Source organism: Eurypyga helias, unplaced genomic scaffold (genome assembly GCF_000690775.1).
Source record: "Eurypyga helias isolate BGI_N326 unplaced genomic scaffold, ASM69077v1 scaffold8282, whole genome shotgun sequence".
Taxonomy (NCBI): Eukaryota; Metazoa; Chordata; class Aves; order Eurypygiformes; family Eurypygidae; genus Eurypyga; species Eurypyga helias.
The window spans coordinates 37,760-59,483 of NW_010234014.1; the positions used below are offsets into that span (position 1 = coordinate 37,760).

At 37.6% G+C, this 21,724-nt stretch overlaps 1 protein-coding gene across 1 annotated transcript in view; it reads left to right on the forward strand.

Moving 5' to 3' along the window:
* Positions 1-7,014: 7,014 nt before the first annotated feature.
* Positions 7,015-21,724, forward strand: part of ZNF804B (zinc finger protein 804B) — a gene marked incomplete at its 5' end in the record, with an annotated part of 35,105 nt that continues 20,395 nt past the window's right edge. Inside the window, 3 exon segments of the mRNA XM_010161903.1 lie at positions 7,015-7,199; positions 10,210-10,356; positions 12,339-12,482. Of these exon segments, the coding sequence (XP_010160205.1) occupies positions 7,015-7,199; positions 10,210-10,356; positions 12,339-12,482 (476 nt within the window).

A 21,724-nucleotide genomic window follows, 5' to 3' on the forward strand; every position in this document is an offset into this window, starting at 1 on the left:
CTTTTATTTGTTCCACAAAATATCTATTTAAGATCTTTGGTGTCCCAGACACTGATGTATTTATTTTAAATTGCATGGTGTATTCTACAGTGTGATTCTTAATACCAACAATCATGTACGGTGAAATAAAGAACACAACAGATATTTGCTACCAATTTGGTACTGTATTAGTATGTTAATCAAAAATATCACTGCAGAAAAAAAAATTAGTTTTTATTATAAACAGCTATTCTTTTCCATTTCTACATGTTGGGTTTTTTTTTTTTCAAATCAGCTTCTTCAAGATTATGTTCACCCTCCCTTTTAATAATTTTAATAATCTCAGGAAATCCCCTTGATCTAAATTTTACCTTGTGTTTTGTTTTTCCACTTACTATGCTTGTTATAGCTGGATCCATTGACTCCAGCCATGCTGGATTGTGCTAGATCCTGTCTTGGAGATGGAGGTGGCTGCATCTCTGGTTTGTTTTTACCCAGTTTCTGGGAGGAACCTCACTAAGAGGTGAGGACTGGGTGGAGCATTCTGAGCAGATAGTTTTCAATATTCCTTCATGCTTTTTTGCAATATGTCCTTAGCCTGGGTGAGAGAAGAGCAAAAGGAGTTGGTAAGTGACACCAAGGTGTCCCAATTAATCATGACTGTAGGCGTTTCTCCACAATCTCATGAGGGCCAGGAATTTACACCAATTATATAGGCTGACTAAAATTTCTTTCTTTTCTATGCAAAAGTAATCAAACACAGATTTGATTACTGCAGAAACAGCAGACTGAACGCTGATTAATTAGCGTCACTACTGACTATACTCCCTGGTAAACACAGAAAGGGACAGGTAGAACCAGGGTTCTGTCTCTGTCATGGTTTGTAAGATGAAGGAAAGGGGGACCAAAAGAAAAATAGAAGAGAAGTGAACCAAGCCACAAAGTCATGCAGGATCAGATGTAAGTTCAGCAAGATACCATGGGCTGAAAAGATTCTGCTGCATGCTGCTGGAGTTGATGTACACTGAGCATGGAAACTGTGAATAAAGCCCCTTGGGACTTGGGTCACATCCACCAACAGCGGTGCTCAGCATTGCTGCTGAGCCATCACTTCTTGAATGTCTCCACTCATTTTACTAATGCATTAACTCCTCCCTTCTGAGGACATCTCATGCTGAGAATAAAATCTAGCACTTTGTCTTGAAAAATCTCTCTTAGAGGAATGCTGGAACTGAAGATGCGGCATAAGAAAGTAGACACAACACAGAGTTGTTGGATTAATAAACATTAATTCAGTTTTAAGACTGGAGATGAATTAATGTCTGGCCAATTATTTTCTAGAGTCAACAATCAAGTATTCATGTTAATTCTTCAGATATGTCAGTAACTATGTCAGTCTTTACTTGTGGACATATTCCACACAGATGGAGAATATGTGGACATATTCCATCACATAGAAGTAATTTTGGTTTGGGTGCAGGTGGTACTATGAGGCAATTATTCCCACATGATGACTTCTGAGCATGGGATGCAGAGAGTTTTACACTGGAAATTGCCATAATGTTTCCACTAATCCGCATACTAGTGCCCAGTTGTATTTAGAAATTAAATGACTTTTAATTGTTAGATGTGCTGCAGGATGTGTTTCAAGCCATTAAGATTTAGCTAAAAAAGAGTTAGAAAAAGTATTCCTTCCTTCCACCTTTCTACCCTTCCTTCCACCCTCAGTTCCACCCTTCCTTTCACCTTGTTTTCCTCCCTATCTTCCTTCCCCTCTGCCTCCTGTATATTTTTATTCAGTCTGAATGCAAATATAATACTTTCATTTGGTAGATGAATGAAAGGATTTTTTTTTTGTTTTGTGTTGGCTCAGATGAGTGGAATTGTATCATGTATAAAACTGCAGATTTAATGAAAATATTTTATAGATTTTTGCAATTGACATGAATGCATTTGCAGAGGGGCAGAGCAAGAGGTGTATATGTGTGTGTAAATAACGTTCTTTTTTCCATCTGGACTTTACAAAGAAATTTGGAATTCTTTATATTTCAGTTGGATAACCTTAAGTGCTGAGGAAAGCCAAAGCTTTCCTAAATCAATGTTTTGGGCTTCTGTTGGGGGTGGGGGAAAAAAAAAAAAAAAGAGAGAGACAAATAGAGATTCATGAAAAGATAATGTGCAGAAATACCTTGGTTTCTGGTTAAAAATATGTCATCAAATGTTACACAATGCAATAATGAAGCAGTATTTTATGGAGAGGTTTTAAGAGAAGGTGAGCAGTATAGATAAAATTCAAATGTATGATTAATTCTTAACCTGTAAGATATTTTTCTGACATAGTTTGCAAATATACATAATATAAACCAATAAATTGACCATTCAAGATTTACTAAAAGTTTATAAAACTTTCATCGTAAAATTAACAATTATTCTCTGTTGCTATGAGCAATAGAAGCCCACTGATATTAGACATCATATTGCATCATTTATGATATTGAATTTGTCTACATGAACTGGATTTAATATTACGGTATCTGCAAAGACAGAGTCAAATAATATTAAAAGACAGAGGATGTAAATGTTTAATGTTATTTGTATTAAAGACTATAAAAAGCTATCTGATATGATTAGCTTGTATTGTATGAAAAAGGCACTTAATAAAAAAAGGGTCTTAACAGTCATGGATGACTTGTGTCATAACTATTCCTGTGCTCAAGAAATGCTGTATTTTTCTACACAGTTACTGCATGATCAATATCATTACTGTAAAGTTCTTTTAGCTAACTCAAATATAAAAGACACTAAATACAAGTTAAATTCTTGAGTTCTATAGAGGAAGGTTTTAGGTCAAAACGTACAAAGATCTTAAATTATGACAAGCAGGTTTCATCTGAAAAGAGGTGTCAGACAAAGAGATACAACACCACAAAATCTATTAAATGCAGTGCTGGAACATGCATTGTACTCAAAATTGCAATTGGAAAAACGAGAATGATAAGAGATAAACGGAGAACTAACTCTTCAGATTAATTGATAATACCTTACTCATCAGAAAAGAGGTAAATGAAATGATCACTTGAGAGGAATAGAAAGAAAGTAGTAAGAAATAGTGAAGAAATTGAAGGAATTGACTTTAAATGGAAGGCAGATAATAATGTCACAATCAGATTCACTGAAGGACTCACATTTGTGCAGAGAAGCAGTACTCTAAGGAGACAGTGATATATTTTTTTTTTCTTCTGTGTAACAGGAACAGTTTTTCTGTCCAACTTAATGAAAAACATTTCTATTCTATCTACATTTTAAGATAGTCATATTGAAATATAATTTCACTGAAGCCATAGTATGGAGTCCAGATTTACAACACTCACACCAGTCACCATATCTGCAGACTATCTGGAAATACTCTGAGATCCTCCATAATCTGGAGTGTTACCCATGAGTCTCTTAGAATTTTCTTTTACATACCTAGAATATAATCCTAACAGTAATAAAACTACATTAATTTCAACTGCTATCCCAGAAATTGTTTCAGTCTCAACAAATATGTTGCAACTCTTACAGTTCTAATGCCCTTTGTGTTCGCACTTTGTCCTTGAGTCACATCCTTTCATCTCTTTGGGGCTGTTGCTCTAATTACAGTATGACAAAATTTTTTTCTTTTTTTTTTTTAGTGGCAGAGTTAGTATTTGGAAATCGTTACTTATTTACTTCATACCTAGAAAATGCTTTCAAAATAATAAGTCAAATGTTAATAATAGCACTAAGATAGAACATAGGTTGTCAATGAAGCTCAGAGATAAAAATCAGGTAGCGTCACCAATCATTAAGCAGATTTATGATAACTGTAGATTTTCCTTAATCTTCAAATCAAATTTAGTTTATTGTTAGCATAGTCAACCAAACTGCATCATACATTCCCCTTCATAAATGTATCATATTTCATCTTAAAATGACACCCCCTACTTCAATGTGAAGGTTGTTAAGTCTGTTCCACTGATGATGAAAAATCTTCTGGATTCCAGCCTAAATATAGTGAAGGTTTTATGTACCATTTGGTCTTTCTGCTTGAGTGGATTTCCCCATCTCTTGGAAATTCTGCATTTGCTGTATTCAAATATTATATTCATGTTTTTTACATCTGCATCTCACTGGTTTAATACATGGGAGCAGATCCTTTATTATCTTCTGTTTCAACTAGTGGTTGCCCTGACCCATGTGCAGGACCTTGTATTTGGCCTTGTTGAACCTCATGAGGTTCACATGGGTCTGCTTCTCAAGCTTGTCCAGGTCTCCCTGGAGGGCATCCTGTTCCCTCAGGTGTGTCAAATTCACCGCTCAGCTTGGTGTCATCTGCAAATTTGCTGAGGATGCACTCAATCTCACTATGTCATTGATGAACATACTAAACAGTATTGATCCCAATACAGACCCCTGAGGGACACCACTTGTCACTGATCTCCAGTTTATCCCTTCATTTTCTCAAACTGGTGATTTAGCTTTCTTACCTATCTTTGTTATTTCTATTCTGGTTCTAATATCCTCTTTAATCTGGGTATTTATCTGAAAACTTTTATTTCTGCACTGTAGGTCATTTCAGGCAGTTTTGTTCATTTAAATAAATTACATTTTGTTTATTACTATCTTTAAGCTCTTTAAATATATCTCTTTGCAATGAAAAATTATCTAAACTCTATCTAAATTCACTTTATAATTGTTGTGGTCTAACTCCAGCTAGCAAAATACCACAAAGCTTCTCTCTCAGATCCCCCCTCCCTTCCTCCAGCAGAAGGGAAGAATCAGAGGAAAAAGACAAGGAAGCTCAGAAAATTGAGATAAAAACTATTTACTAATTGAATCTAAATTAATTTTTTCAAATATTACTAATGTTAAGTAATTCAAATAATAGAAAATAAAACATATGATACAGTTGTCATAAAATTGCTCACCACCCACCAACCAATACACAACCAAGTCGTGAGAAGTGAGTCAGGGCAATCGCAGCAGAGTCTGAGCGAGCCCTATCAGTGACAGCACAACCAGGAAGACTAACAGACCCCCCACTCACTCACAAATAAGCCATCACAGGAGTTAGCAAAGCAGCTAACAAAGGAGTTGGAGAGGGTGTTAGCAAGTATAAGAAAGAGAAATTCAAAGACAATGGAAGTGTGATGACTCCCCAAGCCCCTTCCCCACTTATGTACCGGGCATGATGTACTATGGAATGAAACACTTCCTGGGTCAGTTTGGGTCAGCTGTCTAAACTGTGCATCCCTCCACACAGCTTGTAGTGAGAAAGCTGGGAACACAGCTGCAGTATCAGAAGCTGAGAGAGACCTTGAATTTGGTGCAAGCACTCCCCAGCACCAGCTAAAAAGACACCTTATCAGTACTTTTCTCAGGGTAAATCCAGAAACATGGCTTCATGCCAGCCACTGTAAAGAGTGTTAACTCTTTTATGACTAAACCCAGCACATTTTTTTTTAATTAAACTGAACTCATACCAACTAATTCCATTTGCAGATCAACTCTTAATCATATTTTCAGAAAATCTAATAGATGCAGCTGCTTAAACTCTGAAAATGAGAGGGAAAATATTGAATCTCATTGAGATGTTTGAAAAATGCTTTCTATATCCACAACAAAGATTTTTAGTAGCTTTATGCTACATTTCAAAGTACAAGTCCCTTATAGAGTAACCAGAAGCAGCAGTGTGTCTTAGAATATAAAAGATCTGCTGGAGATCTGAATAGCCCTGCTGGTGTTTTTCTTTGAATTCATATGCTCTATAATGTTGATTTGAATTGTCAATAAAGATTTTGATAGTAAGTTAGGAATAGATTTATGACTCCTTAAAGTTACAACTCTCTATCAGTCCTATTAGTTCCATCAGGTTTGTGCTCTGAAAGGCATTTAGGACATGTTAAAAGCATTGCACTTTTCAGGTCTCCGCATTTTAGTAGCAAATGGAAGTGCAAATAATTGAAAATGCTGCAGTAATTGACTGAGTGTAAAAAATAGGAAGGTGTATTTATTTGCAGAATTTAGGACCTGCCCTCTATAAGACAGCTGAGAATTACAGTATTTACTGGTTTTGGAGAAGAAGAAAAAAATCTTTTGCAATAGATAACTCTGTAATTCTTCTCTGTAGATCCCACACTGGCAGAAACTATGTTTGAGAAGGTGGAGAATGGCAAAACATGTGTGAGGTAGATGAAAACATTCTGTACTGCTGTCTACTGAAGTTGAAATTTGCTTTTTAGTCTATCTCCATAGCTAAACTTCCCTAGCAAATTCTTTAGGTAAGAAAACAGAGTCTTCTCCAGGGAAAACTAGAGAGCATTCAAGGAAAAGTTCATTAATTCAACCATCCTGATGGTCAGTTACATACCCTGGTATCAGGACATTTCTGTGGTTCTCAAGTTTTACGCTGCACACAGGTACTTTGTTTACTTCCTGCATTCTATCACCTGCCTACTGAGTTTTAGAGATCTTTTAAAATCTATTTTGTTGTAGATGCAGAAGAAAAGATATAAGGGCACAGAAATTATGTGCCGTTATCCCAAGAACCGGTGAATGTGGAGAAAGTGGTGAATAAGCAATCAAAACCTAAAATTGCTGTCTCTGCTGATCCATGTTGCAGGTCCTGACCACCCAGAGATGTTCTGTGTCAAGGCAGTTTTACAGATTTCCTTCAAAAAACATTGAAGTGCTGACATGAATGATCCAATGAAAATATGAATTACAGATTGAAATCTAATTCACCAAATTTAGGCATGTAACTCTTTTTTAAACCTCTTATCCTTACTGTCCTGCTCAATGATCTCCCAAGTACATCTATGTCTTCCTCAAATTGTGGGGACCAAACCTGCCTCAAAGGCGACATCTGAACTTTGATCTGCCCCAACAAGCAGACCTAGTGTCTCATGCAGTCATACTGCATTCAGGGCAAACATGTTATGTCCATACTTGGCCTGTCTCCTCAGATCTGTATGGTAAACTTAGGTATAATTGTTATATTTGTATTTATTTCAGTCTGTCTGAAAAAGTCTGAGGGCTATGTTGCAGCTTTGCCTGGGTACTTCTGTCGTGGCATGATGCTGCACATATTTTTATGGCATGGAAGCGTTGTTTACCCTGGGGATGCCCATGGGATGGGGATCCCTGTGGGAAAGCAGTTTGATGGTTGTTCGAAAACTGTACAGGGCATGGAGAACCTGGTGAAGTTTCATCCTTGCTGCCTGTAGAGTGTGGTCCCTGAAATGAATATTATTCTAGAACTGCACTCATTTTTATCTCAAAGGGTACTGGCAAGTTTACTCCAAAATGAAAGTCTGAGAATGAATTATCATGCAAGGAGTGGAGATGATGGAAGGCCAGTTTCCAGGAGCCAAGTTATTTGCTGGTGTAGATGTACCCAATAGTACTTTATAGCTGACATTTCACCAATACTGAATCAAGTGGAATCATTACCCTCAGCATCTTACATATAACACTACTATTAACATGTCAGAATGTGATTTGCCATGACTTTATTGTTGACTTTCATTTAATTTCTTTTCCACTCTAACCTTCTGGACCTTTTCCCTTTCATTCGTGTTTACTCAGCCATTCAAAATCTAGTACTGGTGAATGTAATTTCCCCCTCCAAAGTGCAGCACTTGACATACATTCTTATTGAATTTTATCTTGCTGATTTTTGGACCATATCTCAAGATTATTATAGTAATTTTGAATCCTAGTCCTGGTCCCTAAAGCACTTGTATGGTTTATGCAGTTAATTAGTAACATTCATGGATTTCATACATAATCACAGTTCGTTTTGTCATCTAAGTCACTAATGAAAATTCTTAGATGTAGAACATAGTTCTGTATCTTATTTATGTGCTTATATTTGTCCTACTTCTCCTTTAACCTCTAGTCTTAGAATCCCCAAGAGGTACCTCAGTAGTTGCATCAGTATTTAATACTTGCACTCATATCTTATCTGGTTTACAGAATTATATTTAAATTGTCAAACTCTTTAACAACTCTGATTGTTTATGTCCCCAAAGAGGAAGCAGTCTGTCACTTACTGAGCTCTGCATTAATGTGAGTTATTTGTCACTGGTTTTACATTCCAATTTAGAAATAAGTGACCAGAAGTTGGCTAATGATGTTATATTTTTCTCATGTTCTATTTACAAGCACTATGCATTTACTCCACTATAGCTGTAGAACTCCATGGGTTTATAGAAAACTGCCTCTGAAAGTGTATCATGACCTACTTTTCACCTTCATCCGTTTGAACATAGCGGATATATTTACTATCAGTTACCGAGGCAGGCAATGTGGTATTGTTCGTCTAGATCAGCATACTTTAATGGCCATGCAGTCTATTAAATATCTCTTACAGACTCTGGATTTAATAAATGATTTCTAATTGACTAAGTGTCAGTGGCAACATTCTAGAAAACTCAGTTACATGGGATTTTTCATTGATTTTCACTATATTAGAAAATGAACTGTCAGATACCATTAATTGCATTTTCACAATAAGAAGCATACTGCAAAAGTAGCTGCTAAGTGAAAGCACTTCCAGCCTAATGCTGAATAGAAGAATTCTTTTTAAATTAATCCAATATATAAACATTTATTACAGTTATGTGCCTCTCTGGGCCAAATAGATGTGAATGTAATTACAATCTATGATATGGAACCATTTTGCAGGCTTCTAGGGGGAAAAAAAATATGTTTAAGCATATTCTGCACTCATTTATCCTTATAGAGCATGCTATCTGCATCCAGCAACATAGAAGGTGGTTAAGCCATGGTTTCTAGGGGTGCTTACCTGCAATAACTGCATCATCTGACATCAGCTTGCACTTACTGTTGTCCCTGTCTCAAGGACAGAACTGCTGACTTATGTTAATTTATATGTATACACATGTTTACCCAGACTATACATCATTATTAGGTAGCGTATGATTCCGAATAAAATTTATGAGACTGGCACACATATTCATTGCCACTGGTGATCTCCAGTTCAAAATACATTGGTGCATCTTTCCTCCTTTCCTATGTCTGCATTGGTGTAGTCAGGAGTCCATGATCACATATTTTTTCTACAGGTCTAATTCTACAGATTTTCTTTTCACGTGATCACATTTATTATACCACAATTGACCACCAGTCTATATAGTCCTAGGGAGATAATATTAGCAGTCTGGATGTGAAAATTCATTTGACTATGCACAATTTACCGTCGTGGCAGAAGTTCTTGTGCCTTTGTATAGAAAGAAAATCCATGACCTTTCTAAAGTATGTGATGTAGCATTCATTTTCCTTGCATCTGATCGATAAGCAAGCAGGAAATTATATATTTTGCCATGGTAGACAAGCATAATTAAGCAATAAGGCAATGGAGGTAGTTGTGATTATCTTAGGATGCACCTGGGAGCTGCCTTGTTGCTATTTTAAAACATCTTCATGCTAAGAGAACTATATTAATTTCTGCTGAGAAAGATAAAGTTGGCAGTTTGGAATGCTCAGGAGTAGCAGTTTCAGTTGTGCTTCACAGACAGTAATGTGGTGTGTGTTCACCCCAAACAATTAGGCTTTTCCTTCAGCAGAAGCAAAGATGGAGCAGACTGTAAACATTTAATTGACAGTTCAGACCTGGAAAAAAAAAAAAAACAACACCAAACCAAAACAACACAAAAAATCCAGTTATGCATTGGCTGACTGCCAGTGAGTGCAAAACTTACATTTTTACCAGTTTAGAATAAAAATATGTTGCCCCCAACAATTGACTTCCAGGGAAGACATCTCTGGATAATTATAATTAGTGCTATTGCATCCACATTCTAATTTATGCATTTTAATTATACCAATGGCCTGGTGAATAATTAATGCTAGCAAAACTATGGGTTTAAAGCATAAACTGAAAAGTACCACTTCTTAATGGGCTTTGTAAATTTAAGTAACTAATGAAAGCTATTTAACTATTTGATTGTGAGCGTATTTCCCCTTGATACAATCAAGTATTAACTAGCCTTATTGATCAGCCTCTGAAGTAAAGAAATGTTAGCTCAGGCTACCTCTTTCCACAACTGGCCAGTCTGAGTATATCACAGTACACTAACCCAACTGATATGCGTCCAGGAAAGAGATTAATTTGGATGTTTTCCCTGTGGGACGGACTGATAGGTCATTGGCATCTTCTGTTAAGATGTAAAATCAAAATTCCAGGTACAAAATTCGTCTTTGACCTCCTGTCTTCAAGCAGGTCGGTTCATGCAACTTTCATGGGGAGATACAGAATTTAATATGAAGAAATACAATACAGAATTCATTATCCCTGAGTTCAGCAATCTAAGAATTAAGGATGTCGGCCAGGTTAGCAATTTAGAGCTTTGCAGTGGTCTATGGAGAGAGAATGCAGCTCTGGAGAGTTTCATCTCATCCTAAAATAGGTTTTTGAAATAGATGGGATTAATCACCATTTGGCAGTGACTATCATTTTTCTATTTCTTACAGAGGAATCTAAGGATACTGCCTTAGACCACACACCTAAGTTCTAGACACTTTAGTTTAAGTGAAGTTAATTTCACTAGGATAGCAGCCTCTAAACTACAGTGTGAGAAGGACCTGCTGTCACCAACCTGATGGCGTAAAGGCCAGGGCAGGGCAGAGGGACTCATACGTAGCACAGAGCTCTCAGAAGCTCAGTATGTCACACCGACAGACAACGCTCCTGCTGCTTGGTCAAGTCTCAGACTCGAAATGTGACAGCTCAGTTGGAAAGTTCTTCCCCTCTGAAAGGCTCAAAATTGTAGAATCATAGAATCACAGAATGCTTCAGGTTGGAAGTGACCTTAAATATCATCTATTTCCACCCCTCCTGCCATGGGCAGGGATACCCTCCACTAGACTGCCCAGGTTGCTGAAAGCCTCATCCAGCCTGGCCTAAAATGTGTGTTAGTGTTGATCTGCTGTGCCCAAAGGCTTGCCTCCACCCTGGTGTGGTCCCTGGAGCAATGCTGGGCAGTGTGATGTGCGAGAAGCCGAGTGTCCCAGATGTCCAGTGTGTCCTGGGTTTGGTATACTCTTTTGTCGCGCAAAGGACGGTGAAAGCATGTAGACAGCAGACAGCACTGACTGCATAGCAAGGAAAGGCTAGTGGCAGAAAGTACCCATGTCTTTTGGTGAGTAAAATGATACAGTGAATGCTGAATTACTGCAATCTCTGGCAATATATTACATGCACTCAAGTAATATCAACCTGTAAATACAATTATAAAATTACTTGCTTTTGCCAACCTTTTTGTTCATGTTTTCCATGTCAAAAGTTGGCTCTAATATAAACTCTAAGGTAAATTAACCTCTAATATAAAATGTTGAAGAAAGTTTTGCAATAATAACAACATAATAAAGGCCTCGTAAAAGAAATAAGGTTGGCAAAGGCCCCTTGTTTAAGGGCATTATTCGGAGCTCAGTTACTTCAGGCTGCTATGTTTTAAGTTTTCTCTTTCACCTAATACTATATATTGAAATCAAAGTACTTGACTCTCCAGAGCACTCCACCTGTGTCATTAGGGAGACTAGGTAGGAACTAACTCTGTTTTCCTTGTTTTCAGCTGTGTTGGCCTGAGCCTGGACAAGAGCTCAGCCGCATGTGCCCTTATGCTCTGGCCAGCGGTTGTGGTCTGTGTTGAGTGGGTGACAGTTACATTCAGTTTGGGTGGACTGGATGGCATATTCCCTCACGCAGACATGGGGAAGGGACAGCGTGGCATGAAAAGAGGCTCCTGCTGAGGTGGCTCTGCTCCAGGGAAAACTCAGCCAGCTGTAGCCACCTGCTGCCCGGCCCTGCTGAATATTTCATAGAAGGTAGAAAGCAGAAAACAAAAGAAAATCTGCTTTATTATCAGGGTTTCTAGTTTCTTCTTCTGAGCAATAATACCTGAAAGAGCAGGCACGTGTTTGTGCAAACTGAGACAATGCTGTAACTGTTGACAGACTAACCCTGTGTACATCCACTTTGTAGCTTATGTCTTCTTCACTGCTCAGCTCTTCTCACCAAGAGCTAGGCAGTATGACAGTATTCTTCTATGTCGCATTCCTCCCTACTTTTCATACTACAGTACCCACAACAATTAGTAAGTAATTATTCAAGAAATACAATATTCAAGAAATATTTTATTAAACTCAACTTAAGACAAAAGGTTCCTTACTATGTACTTTGATACTATGATGGAGCCTAGTGATCTAACAGTCCTAGTCAGTCTGGTGTTTTTACTGTGGTTGACAAAAGCAGCTGCTGAAGCATGAGCTCGTTATCTGTAACAAATTATCTTCCTTTGCTTCCGCCTTTGCAGGACTATGCTGAGAAGGAGAAAGCTGCAGCCAAGGCTCTGGAGGATGTGAAGGCTAACTTCTACTGTGAACTATGTGACAAGCAGTACCACAAGCACCAGGAATTTGACAACCACATCAACTCTTACGACCATGCTCACAAGCAGGTAAACTGACAAATGTCCATGCATGTTACAGTAGTCCACCTTCTTTCAGTGTTGGTTGTGAGAAGTTTCTAAATTCATTCAAGTAGATGACAGTTTAATATTTGATAGTTTTGACTTCAACATGCTATGTTTAATTAAAATAAAATGTAAAATGTTAATTATTTTAATCTTTATAATGATTTAAGTCCCTTTGACTGAAAGATCAAAGAATCATAGAATGGTCTGTGTTGGAAGGGACCTTAAAGATCATCTAATTCCAACCCCCCTGCCATGGGCAGGGACACCTTCCACTAGACCAGGTTGCTCAAAGCCCCAACCAAGCTGGCCTTGAAGACAGCCAGGGGTGGAACATTCACAACTTCTCTGGGCAACGTGTTCCAGTCTATAATTTTAGATAGGTGCTCAATACCAATATTCACACTGAACTTGGTATATTTAAATGTGGAATTTCTTATAAACTAGAGGAAGGGAGAAAGATCACTTCCTCAAACTTCCAGGTCCCTATTTTGGATGCAGAAGGTATCCATGCTGTTTCAAGCTGGTGCTGCTCTTTCAAGGCCAGAAAAACAGTTTTATTTTTTGGTTTTGGGGTTTTTTTAAACATATGTTTCTGAAGTTGAAATCTAATGTCTCTCAGAGTGGAACACCTCTTGCCCTGAATGCAGAACATACTATAACATAACAGCTACTTTTGAACAACAAGATATTGGATTCTTGTGAAAAGATAACATACGCTAAATGTTTGTCATTGGGTTTGCATCCACTTTATCAGATCTATATGTGGTAGAGTTGTAGAATCATTTAGAGTGGAAAGAACATTAAGCTCAAGTCCAACCATTAACCTAACACAGCCAAATCCACCACTAAATCATGTACCCAAGTGACTCACCTACACATCTTTTAGATACCTCCACGGTTGGTGACTCAACCACCTCCCTGGGCAGCCCATTTAAATGCCTGAAAACCTTTTCCATGAAAATATTTTTCCTAATATCCAATCTAAACCTACCCTGGCACAACTTGAGGCCATTTCCTCTTGTCCTATCATTTGTCACTTGGGAGAAGAGACCAACACCCACCTCACTGCAGCCTCATTTCAGGTAACTGTAGAGAGCCTCCTCTTGTCCAGGCTAAACAACCCCAGCTCCCTCAACTGCTCACAGAATCCACTCCTCACAGGACTTGTGCTCTAGTCTCTTCACCAGCTTCGTTGCCCTTCTCTGGACATGCTGCAGCACATCAATGTCTTTCATATAGTGAAGAGCCCAAAAATGAACACAGCATTCAAGGTGTAGCCTCACCGGTGTTCAGTAAAGGGGAACAATCCCTTCCCTAGTCCTGCTGGTCACACTGTTCCTGATCCAAGATGCCACTGGCTTTCTTGGCCACCTGAGCACACTGCCGGCTCATACTCAGCTGGCTGTCAACCAACACCCCCACGCACTTTACTGCAGGGCAGCTTTCCAGCCATTCTTTCCCAAGCCTGTAGCATTTCTGGGGTTCTTATGACCCAAGTGCAGGACCCAGAATGTGGCCTTATTGTACCTCATAAAGTTGGCCTTGGCCCATCCTTCCAGCCTGTCTACATCCTTCTGCAGAGCCTTCCTACCCTCAGGCTGATCAACAGTCCTGCCCAACTTGATGTCATCTGAGGGTGCATTTGATCCCCTCCTCCAGATTATTAATAAAGATATTAAACAGAACTGGTCCCACTACTGAGCCCTGGGTAACACCATTTGTGACCAGCTGCCAACTGGATTTAACCTCATTCACCACAACTCTTTGGGCCTGGCCATCCATCCAGTTTTTTATCCAGCAAAGCATGTACCCATCTAAGCCATAAGCAGCCAGTTTCTCCAGGAGATTTCTGTGTGAAACAGTGTCAAAAGCTTTACTGAAGTCTACATAGACAAGATCCACAGCCTTTCTGTCATCCAATGAGCGGGTCACTTTGTTCTAAAAGAAGATCAGGTTAGTCGAGCAGGACCTGCCTTTCACAAACCCATGCTAACTATATCCTACTCATGTATACCTGTTATCCTTTTATATCTGCTTCTGCATCCTATTTTTCCCCCAGTTTCAGCAAAATCCATATTTCAATTGGCATTATGAAAAGGAAATGCCATTAATTCACATAAGCACGTCAGAATTTGAAGAAAATTGGATGCAAAGTTCAGGAATGAGTATTTCTGAACTTCTGTTGAACAGATCGTATCTGCTAATCTAAGACGTAAGAAATTAGAATATGTCAGGGTTCCATAGATGTACATTTTCCTTCTATTTTTCTACTAGCATTTACATGCAATACACCATTAAAGTTCTCATGTATTGTGTGCATTCAAGCTGCCAGAGTATTAGGTTCTTCAGGGTGATCACACTTCTGGGTGCACAGGGGTCAGAAGCTACCTTGCAAAATCATTGAGAAGTCACCAGTATTTCTGACAGAGGTCTGGAAATAATAAATGTTGAGTAAAACAAACAGTGCTAAAGGCAAAATTCCTCTTTCCCACTGCAAGCAATCTTATTTCTTGTGCAGTATTATAGAACATGTAAATCAGCCTGCAATTTTCTGTATGCATCTATCACAGCAGTGCATTAACAAACTGCCTAGTGTCTGCCCACCCATCATGTTGAACCACCCTGCTGAATTCAAGCAGCCCAGAGTAAGCCATCCATTTGTATTGATAAGAGTCTTTTGGCCCATCATTCCCAAACCAGAGCTAGATTCATCTAATGTATTTACGTATTAAACCAAAAGCAATTCCTCACATCACCATTCCATCAATTAATCCATTAAAATGGTTATAATAATACAAAACAAATGCTTATCCAGATCATAAACATGTGACTCTAATCCCTGTAAATCCCCATTTGCTGCACAAAGATTTTTTTTTTTACCCTTCAGCTATTTTATTTATTCATCAAATATGCATCTGGACTCAAACGGATATATTTTGCCCTTCCAGCTTCACACACTCCCCCTGCAAAGAGCAGTTTATGCAAAATAAAACAGCCTGCTTGATGCACCCCCTATGCAGGGGATGTTTTGGCAAATTTCCATTATAAAAGGGAAGGTTTAGGCAATAAAACTTTTAAATTTTTAGGTAAATTTAGTGCTTTAAAAGCTGATAGGCTTACTGGTAACTAGGAGTCTGCATGGAAATGCACGACACATACAGAATATCAACTGGCTGTACAGGCTCACCCCATCCTGCCCTTTCAGATGTAGTTCAGAGGCTCAGTTAGCACAGGATTAGCTGGCTACCCTCCTGATGTGACAGGGTAATTCAGTCTCTTCTTCCCTCTCACTTCTTGACTGCTCAGCCAAGTCTGGGAACAGCATTAGTTTGCCTCTGGGAATAGTGTGGATGTGCCCTTTTCTCTGACTTACAGTTGGTCACAGAAGAGCCTTATTGTTCTTACTTTTATCAGAGTAATTTTCAAAGAAAATGAGTTAATTTATGGCTTCCTGTGGTTTTAGTTAGCTTAGTTTCAAAATGTTTGTTCTAGGAAGGATAGTAGCCACCAGAAAAGCTCCTTTCTCCTAAGGTATGCTTTCTCTTTCCTAGAAGAAATTTGAGGGTACTCATCTGCACAGATATGTTCTAAGCACCATTCTTCTAAGGGAAAGTAAATTTGAGGGACCCTTTACATCTCAGTATCAATAGTGTGTAGACGTCCCATGTGATTTCCTGTTTAAATGCTTCTACTTTGAAATTTGTATTATAGTGGCAAAGCTGTTCAGAGAAGATACAAAGGCAGAAAATAACCCACATATTGCACTGGTTACTTTGTCATAAGGCTCTTATTTCTGTCCCAGAGGAAACAGATTTTATTCAAAGAATTATGACTCTAATCTCCCTATTCTATGGTTTTATAAAATTAATTTTGTGATCCATTTTCTTATCTATGATTTCAACCAGCAGTTAAAGCAGAAAGTATTGAATCTTGGACCTAGCAGTTGGCATATCATCCATTGCCTCCCCTATCCTCAAATGACTGCAAAATGTTATAATGACAATCTGGCCTCACATGCATAACTAGTATTTCTGCTGTGTTAGGTTATTCTAAAGCAGTATACTCAGAGATACTTTCTCTCTGCATGCTACATACATTCATACTTATATATTTTGAAATACTATGTATGTATGTGTACTTATACACACACATATACAAAGAAAAATTTAACAGAACATCAAAGATCTTTTCTGCTTATATCTTCATTACCTTCTAACACTGTAATGACCCTGGAAGGGTCTAATATGATTTATATATTTTTGAGTAATATTGTCTGAGCAGTAAGCACCTCTTATTTCTCTGGTTGTCCTGACAGCATTAGTCTTAATTAATGTTGCCAACATCTTTGCTGATCATTACTTTATAATAATTTTTCATTTATATTGCTGGTTATTGGAAATTAATTTCTGTCATTGCAATTCTGGAAAAAGTGAACTTGGAAAATCCATTTGAGTGCAAGGCTGCGTTCCTACCCAGCTTTTATCTGAGTTCTCTGTTGTTAAGCCTGATACTGGTGTTGGAGTGTAGGTGACTTTCCTGGGAGCACCTAATCTCTCATCACTGTACAGCCCTGTACATACATGTCGCAAGCATGTACCAGCTAACGCACTTGAAATCAACAGCTTTTTTCTTTTGTGTTTTTCCTTTGCTATGGAATCTATGACTTTATAAAGTCCTGGGCAGCAGTCACAGGCAGTAGCACATTTGATAAATCTGCAGGATCTCGCATCAAGCATCAAGGTGAACGATGCTTGCTATCACTTGCTTGCCATGTTTCCTGCAACAACAGGTAACTTCATCAGAACTGGTTACCTTGGCTCTGTCAAAACAATCTGAACACTGAAAAGGATAAGGCTAAAGGTGTAAATTTTTTCTAAAGTGATTAGCAGCTGCTGCCTGAAAATGTAATATATGTGGATGTATGTTACATGTTAGGCTGAAAATAATATGGAAGTATAGATTTTTATAACTGGGCTGTTAAGTCATGTATCTATAAAAGGAACCCAAACTTGAGCACAATGTCTATTTGGCTAAGGTTATTAAATGGAATCTTTTAATACCTCCAGGTCAGGAATAGCATTCATCCATTCAGTTAATGTTGAAGAGGCTGGAGCTTTCATTTTTTGTGTAAATAATCCTTAACAATCAGCAAGGTTTTTAGATGACAGCAAAGGAGAAAATCGTAGATCTGTTCCATGTACTTCAATATAATAATTGTGATAATAATAGTAATAATAGAAATAAGCAGCAAAGTAAAACAAGACTGTGTTGCCATCTTGGGGTTTCTGATGACAAAACAGGTCTTTTAGTTTTGTTGTCAGATTTAGTCATATAGTTAAATACATCACATTCTCTCATACAAAGAAAAAGAAAAAAAGTCTAAATTTTAGTGTTCTTGAAGCAGGCAGCACGCTGTAAGTAGGTGAACAAATCTTTCAGTCTACACTAGTCACTTGAACATACCTGTGTCTTAGTACTTACATCCATGCATGCTCACACTGAGCACTTGTGTATATTTTTTTGCATGGAAGTCTGATTTAGTGTGTACAGCTGTGGGCACTTGCTGTTAAGCTTTTATGGTGCTTGTGGATTTAAACTCTAATTCAGGCAGAGATTTAGTTCCTGTTAAACATCAAAGCTAGCAAATATGCTTACATTTTAGCTAGCATCACCTCTGTCACCTAGAAAATGCACAGATAAGTGAACACAGAGAAAGTTCCAGGAGGTAGTGTAATACTAAGATTTTTTTCATTCATCTGTAAGGTGTTCTTTCCAGCATCTGCATATTTATTGAAGGGAAAATCTCATATTTTGGCTCTCAAATGCACCTCTCTTATTACACAAAAAAAAAATTATTTGGAGGAAAGTAAACTGGTTTGGCTTGGTATCTGGGAAATTAGACAAACACAGAAACACCAAGAATCCTTCTTCTGGAAAAAGTATCAGATATTTAGCTGGAAGAACGCAGTAATCGAACAGAAAGGGCTACACCAGCATGAAGGTCCACTACTATGTGGGCTTTAGTCTCTGCTTTTTTCGCTTGATATATGGGTGGACCCATCATGTCTCTTATACTCCCATGTGGATGAGGCTAATGTCCTACCCTGCAGACCCTGCTTCTGTTTCTCTGCATCAGGACACTGGCCATTAAGAACTGCCTGTTTTTTTTAGGGTCAGGTTGTGCACATGAGATCTGCACTCCCTGTGGCCTCCTCAGAAAATAACCCGAACAGCAAAAGACCCCAGTATTTCTTGCTTTCAGTTAACAAGATGCCTTGTCTGCAGCCATTAGCAGTTTGCTCCTGTAACCTCACAAAAATCAACCTGGTCTGAAGCTGGTTAGTAAATACATGCATACTTCTAATAAAATTCTTGCATTCGTCATATCCCTAGTAAGAAAGTCAGAACCAGAATTACATTAACCATAAAAAAATAGAGCCAAGCAAGAGAAACAGTAATATGATGATAGTTTCCCTCAAACAGCTGGTTTATAAGTGGACTTGAAGTGATAAAGGAGTTTTGTATGTGTGGTAGCTATTGTCCTCCTATGTTTAGGTACCAATAGATTACTATGTTCAAAGGCAACTATGCCATACACAAATAGCTATAATATCTGTGTGCAATTTGTAGGGTATAAAATTAGGCCCAGTCCTGAAAATAACTGTGGACTTTCTAAGATGTATGCCTATAAGCAGTCCCACAAAAATAAACAAAGATATTCAAACACATATAATGAAGGGTGCTCAGATGCTTTACAAGAGAGGTTTTAGACATGAAGGTTATTCTGTACTACTTTTTTTTCCACTTTCATAAAATTTACCATAAGTATCTCCAGTCAGATTAAACGATTCTGACTCATAAATCAAAATACTGAAAGTATTATTCCATATGGTCAATGTTTCTCAGATATTTCCACAAATTATTCTTTAATTTCAATGACATGGTCATTTATTTTTAGCTTCAGGCAAATCTATAACCAGTTTATTTTTTAACTATCACCATTAAGAAAATATTTAGAATGACTGCCTGTTCACATATACCCTTTGTCAGACACTTCTGCTTCATCACGCTATTTATTTTCTCTTGAATTTTGGGTGTTTGATGCTGAGGAATTATTAACTGTTATTTTATCCATTATTCTACAATGCACACCAATTCAATTTTCCCTGCTATTTCCTTTTAAGCAGTTTTCCCTCAGAAAGAGTATCCTTCTTACACTTCATGTTTTCTTTCATGTGAAAACCAAAGCTAAAAGCAAAGAATTCATTTCTATAGTGTATCCTATCATTTCAGTATCTTTTTGCCTTAAAGACACACTGTTCTTTTGCTCATTCTGAAACCAACAATTTTCTTATTGTTGCTTATCCTATGCCATTTATTACAATCTCTAATTTCTGTTATAGCTTCACACTTTCTTAGCTTCTCATCATACATTGATTTTGCAGTGTGTTTTCTTGTTCATAGTCCCAAAAATTACTTCCAATCTGACAGTAACTGTTCCCGAAGAACAGGTTTTTAGTAATTTCTTGGTGAATAGTTTTCATTTTTTCACACTGCCTCTCCCATAATTAACTTCAAAAGTTCTTCTAATTCTTTCAGAATTTGTTCTTGTGAATTAACTCCTTTTACTCTTGCCTTTTCCTAAATTAGGTTTGATTGCAAACTTTATTACCCCATGGTTTCTACTAGATTGTTACATACAGAACTGGCTATGATGCTTATAATTAAGGTTTCCACACACTTTGTATTTTAAGACACAGGTTTCTGTTGTTCTTAGATTTTGGGCTGAAATTTTCTTTCTGGATCCCAAGCTTTAGTAAATTACAGTAAAAATATATAGTATTTGTAAAGGCTAGAATAAGGAGGCAATAAGGCAACAGAATCTATACTGTTTGGACAACCTAATCTGATACTTTTATGTATCTACTCTTCAATAAAATCTTTAATCGCAGGTTGCATGTTGTTTTACCTAAGGAAAATTCCCTGACTCAGTACTGAAGATGGACTGTACTTGAAGAATTAATCCATCTTGTGCAAGGGATGAAGCTGTTGGCTGCAAAAGAACTGACAATGTGAAATGAGAGGGAAACAGAAGAAGATGTGGGTTTAGGAAGCAATTATGGGAATAAGTGTAATAGACAGAGACAGAAATTGCAAGAACAGAAAGGCATGGAAGTCTCATTCTGACATTATAAGACAATGAATGGTGTGTACAAGAAAGAGAAAAAAAGGAATTACCAGAGGAAGGACCTGGAGAGTTAATCCATAAATAAGGGGAAATATCAGCGTAAAGCACAGGAGGAAACTGTCAATGTTAGCCTCTTAGAGACACCAATGTCTAAGCCATTCCACTTAAAGCTGAGGAACTGAGCAAATCAACCAGACAGGCTATACGAAAATCACATTTCACAACTCTAATTCTGTTAACAAGAATACCACAGTTATTATATTGGCACAAAATGTTGTATTGAAAATAATACAATGGACTTACACAACATAAAAAATGGCTGGGTTCTGGAAAAGAAGCAAAGAAAGAAATGTATATGCTGTTGCTCACGTGCAATTTCATCTTTGACCACTCATAGATAATATAAGACCAAAATACTCTTTTCTTTGTCTGAATGCTTCTTGTTATTCAGAAATAGAGAAATCCAGCTTTTCTAAAAGCATGTTTGCATCACAGCTGCTGTGCTTACAAGTACCTGTAATCCAGCATCTTTGAAATGCTGAAGTAGCAGTACAGTGAAACAATCAGGTTGTGTCAATGCATAGGAGTTGATGTAAATAAAGGTAACATAAAGCAATAACAGGATGACATCAGCATTTATGCAAAGGAGTAGTGTACAGAATATGAGCAAAAGCAGGATGTAAACAATATAATCCTGTGGCATCACTGTACTAGCAATATTTACTTTGCCAGTTTGAAATAATCTTAAAGTGAATGCTTAGTTTAGAATATCATACAATAATTTCTTAAATGCTATGAAGCGAGGCTTGTATTTATAGCTATGCTACACAGACTTGTTTCAATTGCACACCACAGCAAGAGGATGTATCAGAGTATCTCTGGAGCAGCAGAAGAAACGTTATCAAATACCACTGATCACACTGGTGACTGGGCATGACTCGAGGCAATGGATTCCAAAGAAATGTCACCAGAAACAATTTTTTATTTTAAACTTACAAATCCATGCAGGTCAGTAGGTCTTAATAAGAACTGCTGA